Source organism: Tachypleus tridentatus, chromosome 13 (genome assembly GCF_004210375.1).
Source record: "Tachypleus tridentatus isolate NWPU-2018 chromosome 13, ASM421037v1, whole genome shotgun sequence".
NCBI classification, from domain to species: domain Eukaryota; kingdom Metazoa; phylum Arthropoda; class Merostomata; order Xiphosura; family Limulidae; genus Tachypleus; species Tachypleus tridentatus.
In genome coordinates this window covers 224,596,056-224,618,883 of record NC_134837.1, presented here as the reverse complement: position 1 = coordinate 224,618,883, position 22,828 = coordinate 224,596,056, and the positions used below count along the sequence as shown (strand labels likewise).

The following is a 22,828-nucleotide window of genomic DNA, read 5'->3' as shown; positions in this document are numbered from 1 at the left end:
GTTGAGCTGATTATATAACTTAATGATTGACAAATATGCCTCTAGGTGATTCATCTTTGTACTTTGCCATGTTGGAACACATTTACACCAATGTTGAAGATTATTTATGTTGAGAAAAAAAGTAACATTTCTTTCATAGAAAATGTGTTAACATAGGTTTTATCTCCTTGTTTCACCCAGTTATATTTTCTTCCAGAATCCTTTTAAGAAGGATATTCTAGAAGTCAAGTGGGGGAAGCAACTACACTTCGTCATTTGTTAGTGACAAATAGCCCTCGCTTTCATGCTGAGCAGGAAATGACGTACATGTTGGAAAGGCTTATTTGCAGTTACGAATAAGCTAAACAGTTATCACTATCGTGATGATCGGGTAGTAACGTAATACGTTCGGTACATTTTGAAAACTATATGTTGCAAAAGTATATGTGTGCTTTCTCATAGCAAAGCCACATCGGATAATCTGCTGAGCCCCCCGAGAGGAATCGAACCCCTGATTTTAGCGTTGTAAATACGGAGACTTATCGCTGTACTAGCGGAGTGCGCTGCAAAAGTAACCTTTAACTAGAAAACGTCGTACTGATGGATAAGTAATTTTTTATAGAATTTATTAATAAAAAGATACAAGACACCCAATAAAGTTACAAACAAAGAAGTACCATAAAAGTAATAACAGAATCAAAAACGTAAACACACGGCTAACGCAGATAGCCCTCGTGTAGCTTTGACCGAAATTCAAATCAAACAAACCTTTCACCTCCAGTGGTTATTCTCACAGTCTTTGTCCACTTTTAAACACTGTTATCCTACCTCCAAATAATCAATCTGTCTTTAATGTCTTTACTTTAGGTTATGTATCGACATTCAAATGTCATCAACCCTTTCATGTGTTATTTCATAGTCTCTGACATCTATAAATGCACTTGTCACAGCAATACTTGTCAAAAGTCGTAGTCACAATTTCAGATTACCTCAACTCGCTTATCACAGAAATTCTAAATACCTTAGAACATTATTATCATAGTTCCAGCATCTAAACGATATAGACTGTACACATCTGAAGTGCAAGCTGCTTATCTCCATTTTGTCATATATATACATATACATGCTGGTATGTCCTTCAACAAATTCTCGCCAGGAAATACGATAATTATTATAACCTTTTAGCTAAGGACATTGTTTATATTCTAATATAATTGTGATGATAAGTTATTTTTTAACCTTGGATTTCCTACTCTGATTCCTAATCTATCTACATGAATAAACCCTAATCCCATCTGTTCGTCAGTGTACAGGTACCGTGTGGAATGAATGTAAACTGATAACGTAGCGAGATACTTTAACAACCTAAACATTTCTTCTCGTGACTTTAATCGCTAGATGTATCCGACCTTTTTTCTCACAGTGAACACTAAAACTCGTCCATGAAAGAATTAACCATGATTTTAGGCAGCGTTCCTAGATACTTGAATGACTGGTACGTCACCATATTTTTACTTTGTCTATCTTTTGTTCTTACGTTCATACCATCTTGGATAAGATGGTATAAGGTGAGAAACATAATCAATAAACTCCCAGGGATTGACTTCCGAAACCCATTCATTGGTAACGTGTCATTGGTCATGCGACATAAGGATGCCAGAACGATAGATAACATTAACTTGTGTAAGTAGACTTAGAGCTCTAAGGCATTTATAACATGTTATTTTAGTGTGTTTTTCTGTTTAGAACATTAACTAAGTAATCGTTAATTAGACTTATTAGTGTAATTAACTTGCCGTTCCTTTCATGTTGCGCACATGCGCCACGACGCACTAGTCTGGCAGATATTGCGTGTCGAAAACACAGGAGGTTCATAACCCAGTTCGTTGGGAATTTTTGTTTTAATCATTTTTAAAGTTTTTAGTGCTGACTGAAGTGTGGAAACCATTTTTCATGACGAACATAAACTACTTGAGATATGACATTTGTTTTTTTATTTATTCTATCCGATAAGTTCGTTATGGACTTTTAATGAACATTATGAGTTTTTTTCTGTTCGTAAATAAATACTAGTTTTTTATGGGTTATTACTAATATAAGTTGTTAAACGTAAGTGGATACAAGTGTGACATGAAACAACAATTGCTATTATATTTATAAAGCTTATACAGTTGTGCTTTCTGCATTTAATTAAAAAAAACACTTCGAACTAGCATGAGATAAGGAAAGTGTTTAACATCTACAACTAAAGAGAATATTTTAATATACAAATATCACACGTGCATGTTGAAAACAAAATTGACTTACTGTTTATGAATTTGTCTCATGATGTCACGTTGCAATAAATAAAGTTTGAAACAGCTGGATATAAGGTGGTATATTTATTTATCTGCAGTGTTCGTCTGTGACAGTGAGACATGATCACGTACCACATTTATTCATAAATACTGCTCTTTAATTACGTGGGAACGTCTTTAAAAGGAACCATGTTGAAATGTGTTACATGTTTTTAATCCTGCTATATTCTAAATTAAAATATTTTTATTTTACCGTCTAGATTTTTGTTTTAAAAGAAGATAGATGTCGTTTGAACCTTACCCCGCATGTCCTTAAGACTTAAAATCTCAGAAGGAAAGTGTGATCGAGCTTTTCAACCGAGTTCGTATTGAAATGTAATGCATGTCTTGCTATCTAAGTACCTTTATAAATAAGGTCGTATATCTACTATAATATCCGTGAATAAAGGTGATCACTTTGTGACAATGTTTTAAAAGTGGATTAGTTTTTATAATGTTCAATAAAATTTCAATCTCATGTATAAAGATGTACAGAGAAATGTTGTAGTTATTTAAACTAATGTTCGTTGCTCCATCAGCAAAATTATTTTACTTTGCGTTTATTTCTATGAGAAAACTGATGTTACCATTGTAAATTAGCCCGGCATGGCCAGGTGGTTAAGGCGCTCGACTCGTAATTGGAGGGTCGCGGGTTCGAATTCCCGTCGCATCATACGTGCTAGTCCTTTCATCCGTGGGGGCGTTATAAAGTAACGGTCAATCCCACTATTCGTTGGTAAAAGAGTAGCCCAAGATATAGCGATGGGTGGTAATGACTAGCTGCCTTCCCTCTAATCTCACACTGTTAAGTTAAGGACGGCTAGCGCAGATAATACTCGTGTGGCTTTGAGCGAAATTCAAAAATAAAAAACAAATAAACAATCATTGTAAATTAATGTGCCGCCGGTTTTTAGCAAAATATTGCAAAGCTAATAACAACAAATAAATTGTTACATCACACACCTGAAAGGTCTCTGTGTTACTAAAAGAAATATGAAGGTTTCCAAATTTCATTTCATACGGAACCAATTTTGGAGGAAGTTTCTATATTAAATAAGGGTGCATGAAAAACGTTGAGAAACAATTCCTAAACATCCCGTACTGACGATTCATATTTACTTTATTTAGTATTGTTCCAAGTCACTTGTGGGTTCGCTCAATTGTTTCACAAGGAAAGGATATATCGATTCTGGAATGGGATTCGACCTTCTGTAGCGTTTTTTAAACCAGAAACTATAGAGGTAAGTAAACAAACATCGCATTCATTCCAACATTACCTTACACATATAAGGTTTAAGCAAAATATTAATATTAAGGAACTAAAAACTGTTGTTACAAAATAAGACATCATGATCAGTGGGTGGAACTGATGTAATATACGATGGATTTTTTTTGTTTCAGGTGATTCTCAGAAGTTCCACAATATTAGAAAAATCAACTGAATATTCTTTTTTGCATCCATGGCTGGGATCAGGATTGTTGACAAGGTAATTAATAAAATCAGGGCCTTAAAACCACTATTCCTACGGGGACACCAAACATACCCAGCTCATAACATTTTTCAGTTATATTGTCAATGTATTTACCCCAGATTTATATAGACCCAAGAAGATAATACATACACGAGTTATACTTTAAAGACTGACAGAAACAGTACATGTAAGCGATTATTAAGATATAAATAAGTTTAATTGTATAGAATAAATATACGCACACACATAGACATATATAATTATTTTAAAATGATACCATTGTATAATATTGTAAAAATAACTTTATAATACATTTCACAGATAAACACTGAATAGTTTTTTAGTGTTTTTTTTCTAACATTCAAAAGACATTTCTTGCAAAAATACATTAATTATGACAAATAACAAAGCCAACAATAGCTAGGTTTCTATAAATTAACATACATTATTAATATTTTGTTTTTGTAGGATGAGATTCAATGCCTATTATTATTTGTGTTTAGACCAGCCAAATACAATGCTACCTTCCATAATATTTCTTTGGTTTTAAAGTACGAACACAGGAATAACAAATGTTTAATTGTGTGTTTTATACAGCGTGTCATTCAGCTAACTCATAGTTTCTACGTCTGTGGACGTTCTATGTTTTGTTTTATAGGAGGATTTCAACACATTTTGGGGAATTTAAAGATGATTTTAAAAAATTAGAGATAATTAAGCCTACATGATAAATTTCAAATAAAAAATACATACTATGAAAACTAATTTGGATAAAAACACTGATGTCAAATACAAAAAAGGGTTACTTTCTATTACGTAAATTGTACTTTTGATTTTTTACTGTACACACGACTTGTATTGTTGACTGAAAACTTCTTTCGTGAAGAAACACTGATCGTATTGGACGTTGAATCGATATAGTCGTATCACGGCTTCACGATATAATAGTCGTATCATATCGACATACTTTTAATATATATATATATATTAAAATGTTTATCGTATTTGTTACATAGTTTCGGGAGTAAATGGAGAAGAAGACGAAAGTTGGTAACTCCTGCATTTCACTTCCGAATTCTTGAAGACTTCATTCCAATGTTCAACGAACAGAGCCAAATCTTAGTGGAAAAGTTGAGACAAGCGCAGAGCGAGAAATGGGTGGACATAGCTGAATATGTTACTCTTTGTACGTTGGACATAATTTGCGGTGAGCTTTAAATTTTCCCACTTCGGATTTGGTTTATTTTTAATTTCGCGCCAAGCTACACGAGTACTTTCCGCGAAATTAAGAAAAAACCAAACCACTTACATCTGAAAAACCTGTTACGTATTTTAGAAGAGAATAAACCGATAAACTGACTTTAACTGTGACATTATTGTAAATTTGAAAGTTTATTCTACCGGTAAAATCAATGTTAACAAAAAATAAAAATTTCGTCACAAATGTCTTTTGAAAAAAAAAAAAAAGTCGTCGGACAGTCTTTGATACAAATTACTCTAGACATTATAAAACAATTGATGATAATTATTCGTCTATAAAAAATTCAACTATATTTCAGAAAGTGCAATGGGGATAAAGATTTGTACCCAAGAAAATACAGACTCGTCCTATTTGAAATCTTTGTACGAGTAAGCATATATTTCATTTTTCTATAGTTTTGTTGGATTCAAAGGAAATGGTACAACAAAAGTAAACTGTCAAGTGAAAATGAAGTAAACTTTAGTAAATATAAGTAAAACGTAATAATACAAAACAGAAATTTACTAGAGATCGAAAAGTAAGTCACTTTTTGGGATATATCACACTCCCAACTATTGTAATGTAGGAACAATAAAAACAATTTAAGTGTAAAAAAAATACATGTTGATTTTATATGTAGATTTTTAAAATATTATGACATCCAACCCTGCCCCCCGCTAATACAGTGGTAAGTCTACTAATTTACACTGACAAAATCAGGGGTTCGATTCCTCTCGGTGGGCTCAGGAGATAGTGCGATGTGACTTTACTGTAAGAAAAACACACCCATCCAATATATTGTCCTTTACTCGTTTGTTTAATGTACATGTTGATATTACTAAAAATAGCAAAGAACTGTGAAAAGATACAGCGTTACTAAAATAATTTTTATCGTGTTTTCCTTACGTTTCTGTTCCTTACTTGGACTATTCAGAAACGGACTAGTAGTTGGACGCAGGGTCAGGAGTCCCCAGTTTCTGATACAGAAATAAAACAAAAATGGAAAAGAAAAGATACAAGTAGTGGAAACATTGTTTATTAGTTTTGTGGGATATTTCATGCTCATATTTCTCCGTGTAAGAGGTTTTTGTGCAGTTTGCAATATGCAAGATGTTTAAAGATACCGTAAACAAACTTTTTTTCCAAATTATTATGATCAAGTTAAAGTTATCAAAAACCTTTGGTGGAATCTCTTCATCGGTATCGACGGTGTGATAACTAAACTTCCCAGCCCTCTTTCTATCCCATCAGTGGGCATCGCTTGACATAACTTGAAGGAAAGAAATATAATGAATTCCCGGTTATTGGCAATGGGTTCAACCTTTATTTTTACAACGCCAGAGTTTTAACATGATAGGGTTTATTGACGAGAAAAATAAGACGAATTACGAAACTGCTGAGGTTTATATATACGTTTGACGAATATTAGTTTAAGCAGATGTTGTAGAGATATTGCTATATTTATGTTATAGAAAAATAAACAAGTTAAACTTAAGTAGGTACAGTATTTGTTTTATTTTTTACGAGAACAACGAACGATTTATGCTTACCTCGACGCACCTACTTTAAGGTTTTAGGCTTAGCACAGTAACTTCAATAATAGAACAACGAACAAACTGAATCTTACGCCACACTCGCCAATCTGAGTGAAGCTAAGAGAACACGCTGTAAAATTAATGTATAAATGACAACTTAGTTGTGAAATCCCGTGATAATATTTTCTATTCAGTAAATAGTGCATAGTATGATAATAATTTCGTTTTTCTTTACAAAGGGTTGGTGAAACATTCGTGTGTCGTATGATACGACCGTGGCTTTGGCCTGTGGTATTATTTTCACTATCTTCTTATGGGCGTCGTTTCAAAAAAGGTTTAACAGAACTACACAACTTTACCAGAACGGTAGGTAATTAGGTAAAGTTACACAATAAAGCCCAAGAGACTTAATGGTACAAATAATAAATGATAAGTAAGTACTCAAGCCTTCATATTAATTTCTTTCTTCATTAACTATGAGTTTGAGTTTTGTTAAGATTGTGAAAGAACAACAGATTACTGAAAAAAAACGTGAAAAAAAAGAAAGTGAAATGAAAATGTTATGTTTCACAACTCAGACTTTACCTTTATGTCCATATATTATTCATTATGATAAACGATTGACAACGTTTTCTATAGTTTCAGGCATTTATTCAGAATAGTTAGGCCTTAATGGTACGAAACTCTATTAAAATCCTTTATTAATTTATTAATTTTTTTGTTATTTATGTATATGTATATTACTTATGCACTTAAATCAGCATAAACGTACTTATTATATTAATTTAAAACTACATTTTGGGTGGGCCCAGGATCCATCAAACGGTCAGAAGGTGTACGCCGTAGACAAGTTCCAGGGTAGTAATAAAAGGTGATACGTTTGATGTATCCACATACAGAAACCATCGTGCAGACTAATTGGGTAAGACAAAGTTGTGAAAAACAACAACAACACGATATCTAATTCCGTTAGTCTAAACTTTAAAACAAATTAAACATACGATCCTGACTTTTAAACATAGTTATTTAACATACTCATGTGAGTATATTGCAGGTTTGAAGCAGCGTCTATAGAATAAAGATATTATGGTTAATAGGAGATTTCTGGTCTAATGTTTTAATTAATAAATTTGATGACACTTTTTTCTAGATAATTCATAATCGTAAAGCCCAGATACTGGTGATCCGAGCTTCTGGTAATGAACAGGATGATAGTAACGATAATAAATTGAAGACGAGGCAACCTTTGCTAGACCTGATGATTAACCATCATTTGAATGATCCCAGCTTAACCCTGGAAGACATTCGTGAAGAAGTGGACACTTTCATGTTTGAGGTAAAAACGTTGTAATTTGTATTCACTTTGTCCATTCCAACCTTGATCCTTTCTCTATTCATCCACCCACTACTGCCTACTTACATTTTTAATTACTCTCCAGATTTACTTTCAGTGGTCCTACCTTTCTGTTGGAAAGTGTTATTTTATTCGATAACACATTTATCCACGTTTTTATTCAATGATGCAAACTTATCCACGTGCGTGTTCAGTAACGTAAACTTATCCACGCGTTTATTCAATAACACAGGTTTATCCACGTGTTTATTCAGTAGCATGTATGTATTTACATATATATTCAAAACTGTTCACTTAGCCGTTTTGTTTCTGTAACCTACTTTCCCATGTTTATACCTAATTCACAATTTTACCAGCCTGACTTACCATTCATATAAAACCGCATGAGAATATAGTCCAGAAATCTACTATTCTTCGAAGATCATCAACCAATTCAGTGCCATAAGTTTACCTTACAAGGTGTTTAAAACACTCGCTCAACAATTGATACAACCAAACAATTTGGTACTATAAGTTTACCTTACTAATTGTTTAAAACACTCGCTCAACAATTGATACAACCAAACAACTTGGTACCATAAGTTTACCTTACTAGGTATTTAAAACACTCGCTCAACAATTGATACAACCAAACAATTTGATACTATAAGTTTACCTTACTTGGTGTTTAAAACACTCGCTCAACAATTGATACAACCAAACAATTTGGTACTATAAGTTTACCTTACTAGGTGTTTAAAATACTCATTCAACAATTGGTACAACTAAACAATTCGGTACTATAAGTTTATCTTACTATATGTTTAAAGCACACAGTCAACCAAATAATATATGTGTATAGATATATAGAAATATATATATATGTGTGTAGATATATAGCTATACATCTATTTAAACAGGGACATGACACGACTGCTATGGGAATTAGCTGGACACTTTATCTCATTGGTTTGGATTCGTTTGTTCAGAAAAAAATACAAGACGAACTGGACTCAGTGTTTGGAAATGATACCGAAAGGTCCATTACAATAGAAGACATTAAACAACTGAAATACATGGATTGTGCTTTGAAAGTACGTAGGTTAATCCATTGTTTTATTATTATTATTAATTATTCGTGTTAACAGTAGTAATAGCTTTAAATACTTTGTTTCTCTGTGTAAAATACAACTTATTATTACAGAAGTCACTTTTCTTGTTTCTTCATATCCATTAAATTTTCAACTTGAAAAGAGATTTTAAAATATTTCCCGGAAGCATAAAATTATTATTTTACCAAGTTGTCAATAATGTGCTCAAATATATAATTTTATTAATTATAATTCATTGTTATTCAGCAGAAATTAAAACTTAATTTATTTTGTTATCTTTTAAATCTGTACACAAACTTCGACCTTCTCTCCGATTCAGGAGGGTCTGCGAATTTTCCCCCCAGTTCCTTTCATCGGAAGAACATTACGAGAGGATGTTGTAGTCAGTAAGTCCAAAGTTTCATTCATCTTAATAAGTTATCACGGTTACATTCATGTTCAAGTTCTCTTTAATTTAACGAAAAGCTAACAGGGGTTTTGGATTAATAATTACATACTGCAAGGTTAACAACAATGAAATGCTGTTTGTCCAATCATAATGAGATTTTACCTGCTGTACAGTAACTGGATATTGGCCAATCGTAGTGAGGTTTCTACTTGGTTTATAGTAATAAGGTGTTGGTTAATTAACAACAAATAAGAGTTTATTTTTTAACAATAATGAAACGTGAGCTAAATGTTGCTTAATTATGAATAGATGATAAAGATTTCTTTTCAGTGATGACGAGAAAACTCTTTTGTAAAGAATATATATATAAAAACGGCTGGATTGAGAAAATTTTTATGTAGAGGAGCGAACAACGTTTCGACCTTTTTCGGTCATCGCATATTCACAAAGAAAGAAAGAGGGCACCGACCGATAGTTGACCACATGTTTGAAGGGGGGTTGTGTAACTGAGTGTAGGAATGTGGAGGGCGTGCTTGGATATTTGATTATATTTATTAATATTGGTATAATGGTGTTCCTTTGTATTGGGCTTGAGTTGTTGTATATGTAAGGCTTCTTTGATTTTGCGTTTGTTTATATATCTATATTTTTATTTAGTATTTGGGTGTTTTCTACGATTATGTCGTGTTCATTTGATTTGAAGTGTTCAAAACGTTTGAAGGTGACTTTTTGTGTTCTTTGAATCTGGTTTCCATTCTTCTACTTGTTTCTCCAATATAGAAGTCGTGTCAGTTATCACGTTGTATTTTATAAATTATGTTGGTGTGGTGTTTGTCAGTGTAGTTTTTACACAGTATAGACCTTAGTTTTGTGCCTGGTTTTTGAATAACTTTGGTATTAACCGGAAAGTCATATTTTGTTATTAGTTTTTGACAAATATTGGTTATTTTTCTGCTGATGTCGGGAATATATGGTATGCAGCAGTATACGATTTCATGATTTTTTAATTCGTGGGATATATTTACTTTTTTGGTTGATTTTTCTTTATGTCTAGGTGTGTTCGTATAATGTTTTCTACGGTTTGTGGAGGAAACTTATTGATGTTGATGAAGTATTGTTTTATTTTGTGTAATTCGTCGTTAATTTTATCCGGCGAGCATAGTTTTATGGCTGTGTTTATTTGGTTTATTGGTATGTTGAGTTTTGTTTTTGTTTCATGTCCCTAGGAATATATAGGGTGATTTTTCGGTGGATTTCTGTTTTAAATTGTGTATCGGTTCTTGTAATTTTGAGGTTAAAATATGATATTTGATTGCTTTCTTCCTGTTTACATGTGAAGTTACTATTGGAATGTATAGAGTTAATGTGAATGAAAAAATTAAGTGTGAGTTCTGTAGATGTGATTCCCGCAATCATGTCGTCTGCATATTTGTACCAGTATAGTGATGGATGTAATGCTGTGTTAATTGCTTGTGTTGTTTGCATCTTAGTTTTTCTAGTTTTTTATTGTGGCAGACCTTTTTCTCCCTGACACTCCTAGTGTTGATTTGGTTTATGTTTCGTTGTATAAGAACGTAAAACTCTGGTTTAATGCAACATGCCAGTTAATGGTCCAGGTTCATTTTATGTTTTTGTAAGTCATGCAGTTCTTTGTATTTCGTGTTCAACATGGCTTTAAGTAGTTTTTCTGTAAATTTTGGATAATGTTTGTGCATTGATTAAAATTTTTTGATAGTTTTATTTTTACAAAGTTAGGGATTAGTTGTTTCTTTCTTCCTTAAACAATTTTATTCAAAGAATTTTTTTATAAAACCGTCAACATAATTTCGCAAAACAGAAAGCTAAAAACAATCTTACAAAATGAGACATTAATTCCATTAAAAAGCTAAAACAAGACAAAAATATAAGAATTCTAAAAGCAGATAATGGAAACGCTATAGTCATAATGAACACGTATGAATACATCCAAAAAAATGAAGAACATCCTAAACAAAATACCACTAAAAATGAAAAAAAAAACACAATTTCAAAAACACTTTATTCCTACCTACGCAAGACCAACTCACGCACAACACAAATATATTGTACGGCATCCCCAAACCTCATGAACCAGATTGTCCATTACGACCAATAATGTCCACATGTGAATCGTTTACTTACAATCTTGGTAAATACATAACATGGGCATTCTCCAAATATGTAACATTAACCAGCTCATTCATCAAAGACTTTTTCAATTTCAAGTCTAATCTGAAGCCTGCAAGATAGCCTTGTAACTCTATATCCGAGAACCTCACCCATCAATAGACATTACCAGCAACCAATTAGCAACCCTCATAGATCAAGATAAACTTCATGTTCAACAACCAGAACTATATACAAACAAATGGCCTAAGGATGGGTAACCCAGTATCACCAGTTCTAGCCAATATTTTTATGTTCGCTCCTTTACATAAAAAAATTTCTCAACCCAAATCAGCCGTTTTTACATATATGAAGATTTCTTTTCCTTTTCACCAGAGGGTAACTTATTGAATTCTATGGAATTCCAGAACAAAATTCACATACCTAAATTAATTTAGATTACTGTGTGGTGAAGTGAAACGGACTCTAAACCTCATACATAACTGATGTATGGTTGGTGAACAATAATACGATGTGTTGTTTCAACGTTAATAAGAAAGGTGTTGGTTGTTAAACAACGGTCACTTAATGATTGGTCAGCAGAAGTGGTTACAATATTTTGTCTTATAAAGAATGCTAAACAAAAGTCAGTTATTTGGAGTCAAGCATAATAACAAGTTTTTTACTGGTTTTTTTTTTGGCTAAAAGTAATTAAATATTGGCTAAATAAGAATGTAGGTAAAATTATTTCAATTTTTTTTATCTAAAATGTTTAGGTTTATATCATCACGTCAAAAGTTTTTGCTTTGTTACATTTTTAAAACTTTATCACTATTTTCCCGATAGATGGTCGAAGGCCACTTAGAGATGTAACCTGTTTCAACCACTCTATCCCCTCTACGGTAGGGTGTTGTTTATTAGTCAGTCAGTAGACACTAAAATGACATCACATAAGGAACGCTTAACGCTGTAGTTTGTACTGTTGTGACTTTAGTAAAACGTACGAATTACGTGAATCACTAGGAGAATTATGCATCTACAATACAGCGAGATATATGAATTCAAAAGCAATAAATAAAATATTTGTTACTTTTAATTTTGGTTTTATTTATTCTTGATACAAAACACATTTGGGGACTCTTTGGAAGTAGAGCTATTTTTGTTTTTGTTGTTTTTAATAGATGGCTACCATATACCTCAAGGCAGTACTTGTTTTTTGAATATTTATATGCTGCACCGAAATCCAGACGTGTTTCCAAACCCGGAAACATACGATCCGGATCGTTTTCTACCTCAGCATATAACAGGGCGTCACCCATACGCTTATCTTCCTTTCTCTGCTGGTCCTAGAAACTGTATTGGTAAGTATAGATTGCAGCTATCAATATATGGTAAATAGGACTAACAACTGATTATCTCCAGTCCGTACGAGCTGTGTTAGTAGCTTCGTAACAGTTATTCATAAAAGTTATGTTGCTAACGGATCTCGCTTTTGGATATACATGAAATAATTTGAGTCGTCATTTACGTAAGGAAATCGGTTTTAGTTGTCAATAATCTGTTTAGAATTTTGCTCGTAGCTACACAATGGCTATCTGTGCTCGCCGTTCCTAATTTAGCAGTGTGAGAGTAGAGGGAAATTAGCTAGTTGTTACCACCCACCGACAACTCTTGAACTACTCTTTTACCAACTGAAAGTGGGATTGACCATCACATAATAACGTCACTACGACTGAAAGGGCGACTCTCACAATACGAGTCGTAGCCCTAACCACCTGGCCATGGCGACCCCAGATATCACAATAAACGGGATAGTTATTTGCGTTTTTAAGGATGGAAACTACAATGTAAACGTAAAAATTACACTTAAAGGAAAAAATTACCTCGTAAATGGAATGGAAAATAATAATTATAATAAAAACTTTCTGCTTCCTAGTGACCCAACATTACGCTTGAGGGATAATAACTCTTATATAGTTTCCCGTTTACAAATAAACTAACCAATTAAAACTTTAATTGAGTTTAAAATAATCATGTTTATTAAACTGTTGTCATTTCATCAATGAGATAGTACTGTCAGCGTTTCGTTTGTTTTGAATTTCGCGCAAAGCTACTCGAGGGCTACCTGTGCTAACCCGTCCCTAATTTAGCAGTGTAAGACTAGGCAGCTAGTCATCACCACCCACTGCCAACTCTTGGGCTACTCTTTTACCAATGAATAGTGGGATTGACCGTACATTATAACGCCTCCCAAGCTGAAAGGGCGAACATATTTGGTGTGACGGGGATTCGAACTCGCGACCCTCGGATTACGAGTGCCTTAACCACCTAGGTCATGGATTTGGATTCCTGTCACACCAAACATGCTCTCCCTTTCAGCCGTGGGGGCATTATAATGTGACGTTCAATCCCATTATTCGTTGATAAAAGAGTAGCCGAGGAGTTGGCGGTGGATTGTCATGACTAGCTGCTTTCACTTTTGTCTTACAATACTAAATTAGGGACAAATAGCGCAGTCAGCTTTCGTGTAGCTTTGCAGAAATCCAAAGCAAATCAAATATATTTTATTTCATGGGAAGATTATTCAATACAAGAGAAACATGGTCAGTATACTGCGTTTAATTAACAGCAGATGTTCATATGTATAAAACGAAAAATACAATATCTTGTGAGATAGCAAATTCTAATTTTTTTTGTGATTATGGTTGTGTTAATTGTTCAGTTATTGTTTCCTTCTATCGTTTAATTTGTCTGTGAATTTTAAGTTGCATTAAAACGTTAACTCACTTTCTACATAATTATTTGTAATTTGTGTAAATATATATATTTGTGTATGATGAAACTGACATCAGATTCCGTAGCAATGACGTACAGTAGAATATGTAAATTTATGATCACATGAGGATGTACTCTCGTGATCTACTCTGTGAATATACACCCTGCCAGAAGCTTCATCGAGAGAGTGTCACAAGATAGTTATTATGAGATGTAACTTTGCTGTTTGTCACTCGACGTCACTGTAATATTGAATTACCACATTTTTTTGTGGGGGGATTAGTTGTTGTTTTTTCTACTTATTTTTCCCGGTTCCATTATTTTTGCTCCCCAGTGGCATGTCTGCGGACGCACACCACTAGAAACAGGGTTTCGATATTTGTGGTGGGCAGAGCACAGACAGCCCGCTGTGTAACGTTGCGCTTAATCCCAAACAAACAAATGTAAACGAGTATATTTGCCCCCAAGTGGCACAGTCGAATGTCTATGGACTTACACACTAAAAAGAGGGTTTCGATACCCCTAGCGGGTAGAGCACAGATAGCCCATTGTGTAGCTTTGTGCTTAATTCTAAACAAACAAACAAAACCATTATTATTGATTTATTTATGGTAATTGTTCATGTAGGTATGAAAAGTCCTGGTTTGGCATTTGTTTATTGACATTGTTCTGATAAGTATTGGATACATTTTTAAATGTTATAGTGAACACATTTGTTTTGTTGTTGAAGCTTGACTGTAACGGCGTTTTCATTTTAGACCATAACAACTTCCAAATTTAAGAACGAATAATATAGGTAGGTTTAATTATCATATTTAATCATGTAGACAGGTAAGTGTAGGTTTTCACTACTTCATAGGGTCTGGCATATCCTTGTAGTTAGAAGCGGTAAACTCGTAACGTGAAAGTTCCAAATTCGAATCTCCGTCGCCGAACATGCTTGTTTCATGTGGTTGCTAATTGGGCTAACCACGCATGTGTGAAACTTCTTGGCTTATTAAACATCGGCCGGCACCAAAGTAGTTTAGATTAATGTTATAATGAGTAAATATATCATAATTGAAAGTGTAATGACAATTAATGAAATTAAAACCTATTTGTTTTTATTATGTACTTCCAGCAGAGAGCCGCAAAAATGTTTACGGTAAAAGCAGTATCTTATTACAATAATATTACTTTAAATACAAAATTCCTAAAATAATGCAAAATAATTTTGATCGCAAACACTAAAATATGCGAATCCACTCGTTCTTGTTGAGGGTACGACCCGTGTTTGATAAACAGATAAACTCCGACTATAATTTGTGTCTATGTTTTGCTTTACTAAGGACTAAACTTTACCGAACGTAAGTACTATCAGTAAATAAATGTATAATGTACGATCTGACGTTAGACATTAAAAAAAAGTTGTAGGTTTTTAATATGTGATTGTACAAAATGTATACTGAATAATGTTTATATTTATCCGTTATTTATATCCGTTCAAAATCAAGTGCGCACGCATACGTGTCTATTATAGATAGCAAATTACGAGCGCATTCTATTATTGTTGTAGATTAGCGAGGAAAACTCTGAACATGAATGAGGATATGACCATATTTATTTATTTGGCTACATTTACTAGAGTAATTCATTACCCTACGACTACGCCAGCCCTTTAGGTTTTATATACTGATATAAAATATTTTAGACACAAATATTTGAAATATTTTTTATTAATTATGGATTTTAAATATTTACAGGACAAAAGTTTGCAATGATGGAAGAGAAAGTTGTAATAGCAAATATTCTTCGCAACTTCAACGTGACTTCCTTGGACCCAAGAGACAAGATAAAAATCGACGCAGAATTGGTGCTTCGGCCTAAACAAGGATTACGGATAAGAATAGAACCTCGGGTACGAGAGTAAACCAAAAAGGAATTAAACAAAGAAATCGGTATCACTACTCTCTGTATAAGAAGAAATTTTACTAAGTTCATTCTGAACTTTTGTGTGTGTGATGGGTTGTTTGCCTTTTTCTTTTTGTTGTTTCAGATTGTTTACGGTTAAAACAATGTCTATTTACCAAAAGTAGGGTTAGCTTACCTTCTACAAGTAAACGGAACTTAGATATTGTGTTGAATTTATTTTATAAACTCTATATAATGAGATATTCTAGTTAGTGCTAAAAATTCAAAATATAATATAATATGGATTTATTAACTTTTCGTATTTGTGGTTTTAAAATTACTTAAGGTGCGGAACTTATTGTAATATATACGAAATAAAGTGTAATAACTAGAATAGTAATGTAGACTTCTTATCTTATATAAATTACTTATTACGGGTGTAAATATTACTGCGCTAGAAAGATACCAATGAAAGATGTTCGATGTTGTATTGGGAAAGTAATGACAAGCTTTTCTGAAAACAATCACTAGAAACAAAAGAGAGCAAGAACAATCGCTGCCCTCTAGTTGTAAGGACTGCTATTACATAGCAAAAAAGTCGCATCATTTATGTATAGGAATGAACAATAGTTCAAAACATTTCTTTGAAGAAAACCACAGCTATTCGTTGATTATGATTCAAATGAAAACTAGTTTTCCATAATCATGGAGATTGTTTCATCTCAATCGATATCACCACTATGGCTCTCATCTCTACAGGAAATCAAACTCCATATTTTTAGCTCTCGTGCAACTTCATAAACTTACTGCTGATCCATTTTGAAAAGGTCCACGACATATCGAGATTTTGTTGGACGCTCTAGTATATGCACCTTGAAAAACAACAACAAACAAATCTCACGTTAATACAAATATTAACACAACGCGTCAGTTTTATATCTGGAATTTTTTAAAGACGTGTAATATCCTGTTGATATTCATTGTTTTAAAGTAACAGAATAAAAAGAATATTTTCTAAAAGTTAAAATGGAAACTTTATTTTCTGAAAATTAAAATTAAAAATTTATTTTCTAGAAGTTAAAATTAAAAATGTTCTGTGTGAATGTTAAAATTAAATGCTTATCTTCCAAAAATTAAAATTAAGACTTCACCTTATGAAAGTTAAATTAAAAATAAAAATTATTGTCTGAAAGTAAACAGATGGTTTTATCACAGCCACTCAGGGTCGCACTCAGCTGAGCAAGTTTTCTCTCATGGTCAACATACACTATCCGTATCCGGGGTACATTCATTCTATTGGTTAACAAGAGGGAATCGTTAATAGTCGCGGCACTTGATAGTCAGGATTACAATAAATTAATCTATGAGAGTTTGGGCAATATAAAGGGTTTGATCTTTTGAGCCCAAAACTGTAATTAGATCTCAAATTGGTTAAAAGATAACAGAGCTATGAGCTAAATGTTGTGTCTGAAGTGACATACACATCACAATGAAATTTGCTTCAGTGATTTTATTAAGATCGAAATAGACTACGTATAAGATACCACGACTGATATAAAAGAAATACATATTGTGCAATTTGGACAGCTTAGGGTAATAAACAAAAGAAAAAATAGTGTAATATTTGAAATGAATTTAGGACTCTTGCCTATTACAACTATTTTATATTCGTTGGTAAAAGAGTATCCCAAGAATTGGCAGTGGGTAGTGGTGACTAGCTGCCTACCCTCTAATCTTACTATAGTAAATTAGGCATGGTTAGCGAAGACAGCCCTCCTGTAGCTTCATGTTAAATTCAAGACAAAAAAACTGACGGTTTTAATTACAGTCTTCAATTACGGTTTGAAAAGCGTTATGGTCTTCCCATTTAGTTTGGAGATTATTTTTATAGAGAATTATTTTCATTTTGATAATTTCATTTATTGTTTGTTTGTTTTTGAATTTCTCGCATACTTGTACGATATTGGCTTCAAAATAATACTCTTCCAGGTTTTTCTGTTGCTATCGTTCAAATTAATAATACTTTTATACAATTGGTTCCAATCTTTATAAGTTTATTATTATTCCATTAGTTTTCTTCACTATTCCAATTCTACGTTTCACTATTCGATAATATTATTTTCGTTCTCCGCTGGTACAGCAGTAAGCCTACAGATTTAAACGCTAAAATTAGGAGTTCGATTCCCTTCGGTGTACTCAGAAGATGGACCGATGCGACTTTGCTGTAAGAAAAGACACACGCAGTATTATTCTCGATATAATTCTTTATCGATTTTTTGCAGTCATGGTTCTTCCACATTAGTGCTAACAAATTCTGGTATTGTTCTCTTGGAAAATAATTCAACACTTCGTTTTCGCGTTATCTCATTCAGTGTCTTTACGTTTGTCTCTGGAAATACTCCAGTCTATCCAAATCCGTCTCCCCTCTTCCCTTCGAAATCTTTTTTTTCTGACCAGACACACTACAGTGTAAAACAAATTGATGGTTAACTCAGTTTATTTTCTAATGAACAATTTCCGTTAAAAATAACTAGCTAAGTCAAGTCTTCGTATATGAACAGTACTAACTGAACTGCTATATAAATCCATTCCTTGTTTATTTTTGTTGATGACAGCATTACAGAAATGGCAAATTTTTTTGCTCGCAATTTTTTCTGTTTCTCTTTTTTCATTCCTGGCCTGGAGGTAAAGGCGTTCGACTCCTAACCTGATCACGGGTTTGAATCTTCATCACCGAATATGGTCGCTTTTTTACAACTGAAGGACGTGCTCGTGATTTTCTAATGATAATCCTGAGTTGAAATAATGAATTGGTAAGATATGGTTTATTCTCTAACTGGTAGAATTTATATCGATTTTCTGATGCACATCGCGTGAATCTAAAGCTGTCTCACGAGCGATATAAGAAGAATGAAATGTAATCCTCAGAACACGTGCAAAATATTTGCTTCATTACTACACTGAAAGTAAGGATAAAAGTGGCGCCATCTTTTGTAGGTGGCTGTATACGATATGAAATCAAAGAATTTACTGATAGAAGTCCTCCGATTGGTAGGCCTGAAGCTTAAAATGCTGAAATTCGTAGTTCGGTTCTCGTAGTGAACAAAAAAGCTAGCTCGATGCGGCTTCGCTCTAAAAACTATCAAGTAACCGCTGACAGAAAGTGTGTATAGAATAACTTAAGATATACACGTACAGTTAATATCTTAGCATGCAATTAAACAGTAGTTGAACTATCAGGTTTATCCTTTTCTATTTATGTGTTTAAATTTCTTCATCAAACCTAGAAAAATAACAAAGGTAACATGTCGGAGTTTGGTACATCAAAATTTATTTCAATGAACTCAAGACCCATTGTTTGTACAACAATAAACTTTGAAATTTCATCAACACGTAACGCACGAGAATACATTCAGTTGAATATAATATTGTAATCTGTCAATAGTACGTGACATTATGTTGATATCGAAAATAAATACTTGTGTGTTTTTATACTTTCAGAAAGCAAACACCATTACAACTTCCACATGAAAAAAAAGTTGTGTCGGTAGGCCTAACCTGATATTTTTGAGGTAATTTTAGTTATATTTCGATACATTTACAATTTGTTAACTAGTTTATGATTATTTTAGAACCATAACAAAAATATAAACTACAAAGAAAATCACGACAGTTTACGATTTCGTCACATTTTGCAACGGAAATAAAACAAAATCCGTTCTCCATGAAAATAATTATCTTGTTGCGATAGTTACATCAGATACTTATCCAGTTCTTTATTTACATGTAGTTGAGGATACAACGACTGTGTGAAAACGATAGTCTAAGATAACAACAGAGTTTTCCTGTACAAAGGAAACAACTAAATAATAATTCATTACATAAATTTTGTCATTCGTTGCATCTTCAGGAGAGGTGACGATCTCTCGGACGTGAAGATGGCTGAAACAGTTTCTTACCTGAGGCTTAGTACTGAATATATGTTTTTTGGTTGATGGCGTTCTGCTGATTGTCATGATATATTCGTTATTTTAAGCTGTAAGTGAGGCAGTCTATTGAAAAATATTCATAAAAACGCTGAAACTAGGACTTCATATTGCAGGTGTCACCTTTATCATGGTTCACGTCACTGAAAGAGATAATAAAATCGTATATTTTAGGCTCTGCAGTCTGATACTGTACATGTTACAATTTTATTATTTTAATTCAATATTGTCAGAAGATGTTCATGTCCTATGCAAGTTACATATCCTCACGCTACAGGTTTGTCTAACTAATTTTTAGTTAGAATTGGAACAATCTCATGCGGTTATTTATCCTGTTTATTTCAGGTTTCGTGATCGGAGGTTAGACTCAATTTTGATTTGTTGATGTCAACTCCTATAGTCTTTTTACACACGATAAAATAATGCCTAATAAACCACGAAGTGTTAGTTATGTTTCATTCCTAATCTCACTTTTCAAATTCATCAAAAATTGTGAATTTTTTCATTGAGAATGAAAAGTAACTAAAGGCAAATGAATTTCTTTTATTCCTTACCCTCCGAATAGAAGTTCGAATATCTTCTTCGTCTTCAGGCAATACTACATCATTTTGTGGTCCTGACACTGGATGAACACGGCCACGAATTTTTCTGTGTCGGTCTCGTTTTTGCTAATTTTTCAAAAATATGTATATCATTTTATTTATACAAAGTGTAGCATACTTTATGATAAAATGATTTTGAATATGTAAATCAAATCAAGTGACACTTACAGCTTGTATAAAGATGCGGTTGAACGGCATCTTTTAGAACCACTTTATGACCTTATTTGACGTTTAGTAAATAGAGTGACGCCAAAGAAAGCTGAAGAGTTGGCGGTGGGTGATGATGGCTAGCTGCCTTTTCTATAGTCATTCACTGCTAAATTCAAACCAAACCAATTTCTTCAAGACCATATTCATACAACTAGGAAATTACACATTCGGTGTAGAATATAACAATATCCAAGAAAACACACGAGCAGGAAACGAAGAAGAAATAGATTATAAAAGAAAACTAATAAAGAAAACTGTTCAATCCACAGAAAAATAGTAAATTTAAATTAATAAAAATGTGTAGATATTCAAATGTCATAATTCACAGAGATGTAGAAGCCACATGTTGCATCGCCAAGGTTTTGGGGCCTGTTGATTTATCAGAAAATATATCATTAATTAGGCAAGTAGAATTTAGACATAGTTTATTCTCAGCGCAAAGCTACATTATGCTAGATACGCTTTTTCCACAAGGGGAATCGAACATCGAAATTTTTGCGCCACGCAATGCTAGATACGCGCTATCCACCGGCAGATCGAACCCCGAATTACAACCCTGTAAATTCATAAATCTTTCGCTGACGCAGTGGGATTATATAACTTAATGATTGACAAATGTGCCTTCAGGTGATTCATCTTTGTACTTTACCATGTTGGAACACACTTACACCAATGTTGAACATTATTTATGTTGAGAAAAAAGTAACATTTCTTTCACAGAAAATGTGTTAATATAGGTTTTATCTCCTGGTTTTACACAGTTGTATTTTATTCCAGAGTCCTTTTAAGAAGGATATTCTAGAAGTCAAGTGAGGGAATCAACTACACTTCGTCCTTTGTTAGTGACAAATAGCCCTCGCTTTTGTGCTGAGCAGGAAATGACGTACATGTTGGAAAGGCTTATTTGTAACTACGAATAAGCTAAACAGTTATCACTATCGTGATGATCAGGTAGATTTTGAAAATATACGCTGCAAAAGTAACCTTTAACTAGAAAACGTCGTATTGATGGATAAGTAATTTTTATGCGCGTTTAAGAAAAAACGTTTCAATTATAAAATTTATTAATAAAAAGATACAAGACACCCTCTAAAGTTACAAACAAAAAAGTACCATAAAAGTAACAACAGTATCAAAAACGTAAATATACGGCTAGCGAAGATAGCCCTAGTGTAGCTTTCACCGAAATTCAAATCAAACAAACCTTCAACCTCCAGTGGTTATTCTCACAGTCTTTGTCCACTTTTGAACACTTTTATCCTACCTCCAAATAATCAATCTGTCTTTAATGTCTTTACTTTGGGTTATATATCGACTTTCATATGTCATCAACCCTTTCATGTGTTATTTCATAGTCTCTGACATCTATAAATGCACTTGTCACAGCAATACTTGTCAAAAGTCGTAGTCACAATTTCAGATTACCTCAAATCACTTATCACAGAAGTTATAAATACCTTAGAACATTATTATCATAGTTCCAGCATCTCAACGATATAGACTGTACACATCTGAAGTGCAAGCTGCTTATCTCCATTTTGTCATATATATACATATACATGCTGGTATGTCCTTCAACAAATTCTCGCCAGGAAATACGATAAATATAAATTATAACTAAGGACACTGCTTATTTTCTAATATATTTGTAATGATAAGTTATTTTTTAACCCTGGATTTCCTACGCTGATTTTTAATCTATCTACATTAATAAAACCAAATCCCATCTGTTCGTCAGTGTACAGGTACCGTGTGGGATGAATGTAAACTGAGAACGTAGCGAGATACTTTAACAACCTAAACATTTCTGCTCGTGACTTTAATCGTCAGATGTATCCGACCTTTT

At 33.1% G+C, this 22,828-nt stretch overlaps 1 protein-coding gene and 1 long non-coding RNA gene across 2 annotated transcripts; one reads left to right on the top strand and one right to left on the bottom strand.

The window, feature by feature from the left end:
* The first annotated feature begins 1,237 nt into the window (after positions 1 to 1,237).
* On the top strand, positions 1,238 to 16,573 carry LOC143240916 (cytochrome P450 4C1-like). The gene is made up of 11 exons (XM_076484163.1): positions 1,238 to 1,662; positions 3,444 to 3,556; positions 3,717 to 3,802; positions 4,804 to 4,994; positions 5,347 to 5,416; positions 6,802 to 6,928; positions 7,713 to 7,898; positions 8,816 to 8,989; positions 9,327 to 9,393; positions 12,701 to 12,880; positions 16,037 to 16,573. The coding sequence occupies exons 1-11, from the start codon at positions 1,422 to 1,424 to the stop codon at positions 16,201 to 16,203; spliced, it is 1,602 nt and encodes a 533-aa protein (XP_076340278.1). The 5' UTR covers positions 1,238 to 1,421; the 3' UTR covers positions 16,204 to 16,573.
* A 3,158-nt stretch (positions 16,574 to 19,731) lies between these two features.
* Positions 19,732 to 22,764, bottom strand: LOC143240912 (uncharacterized). The gene is made up of 3 exons (XR_013022029.1): positions 22,440 to 22,764; positions 20,725 to 21,088; positions 19,732 to 20,313 (listed from the first exon to the last, which is right to left on the bottom strand). It is a non-coding gene; the product is annotated as an uncharacterized LOC143240912 (long non-coding RNA).
* Positions 22,765 to 22,828: the final 64 nt, after the last annotated feature.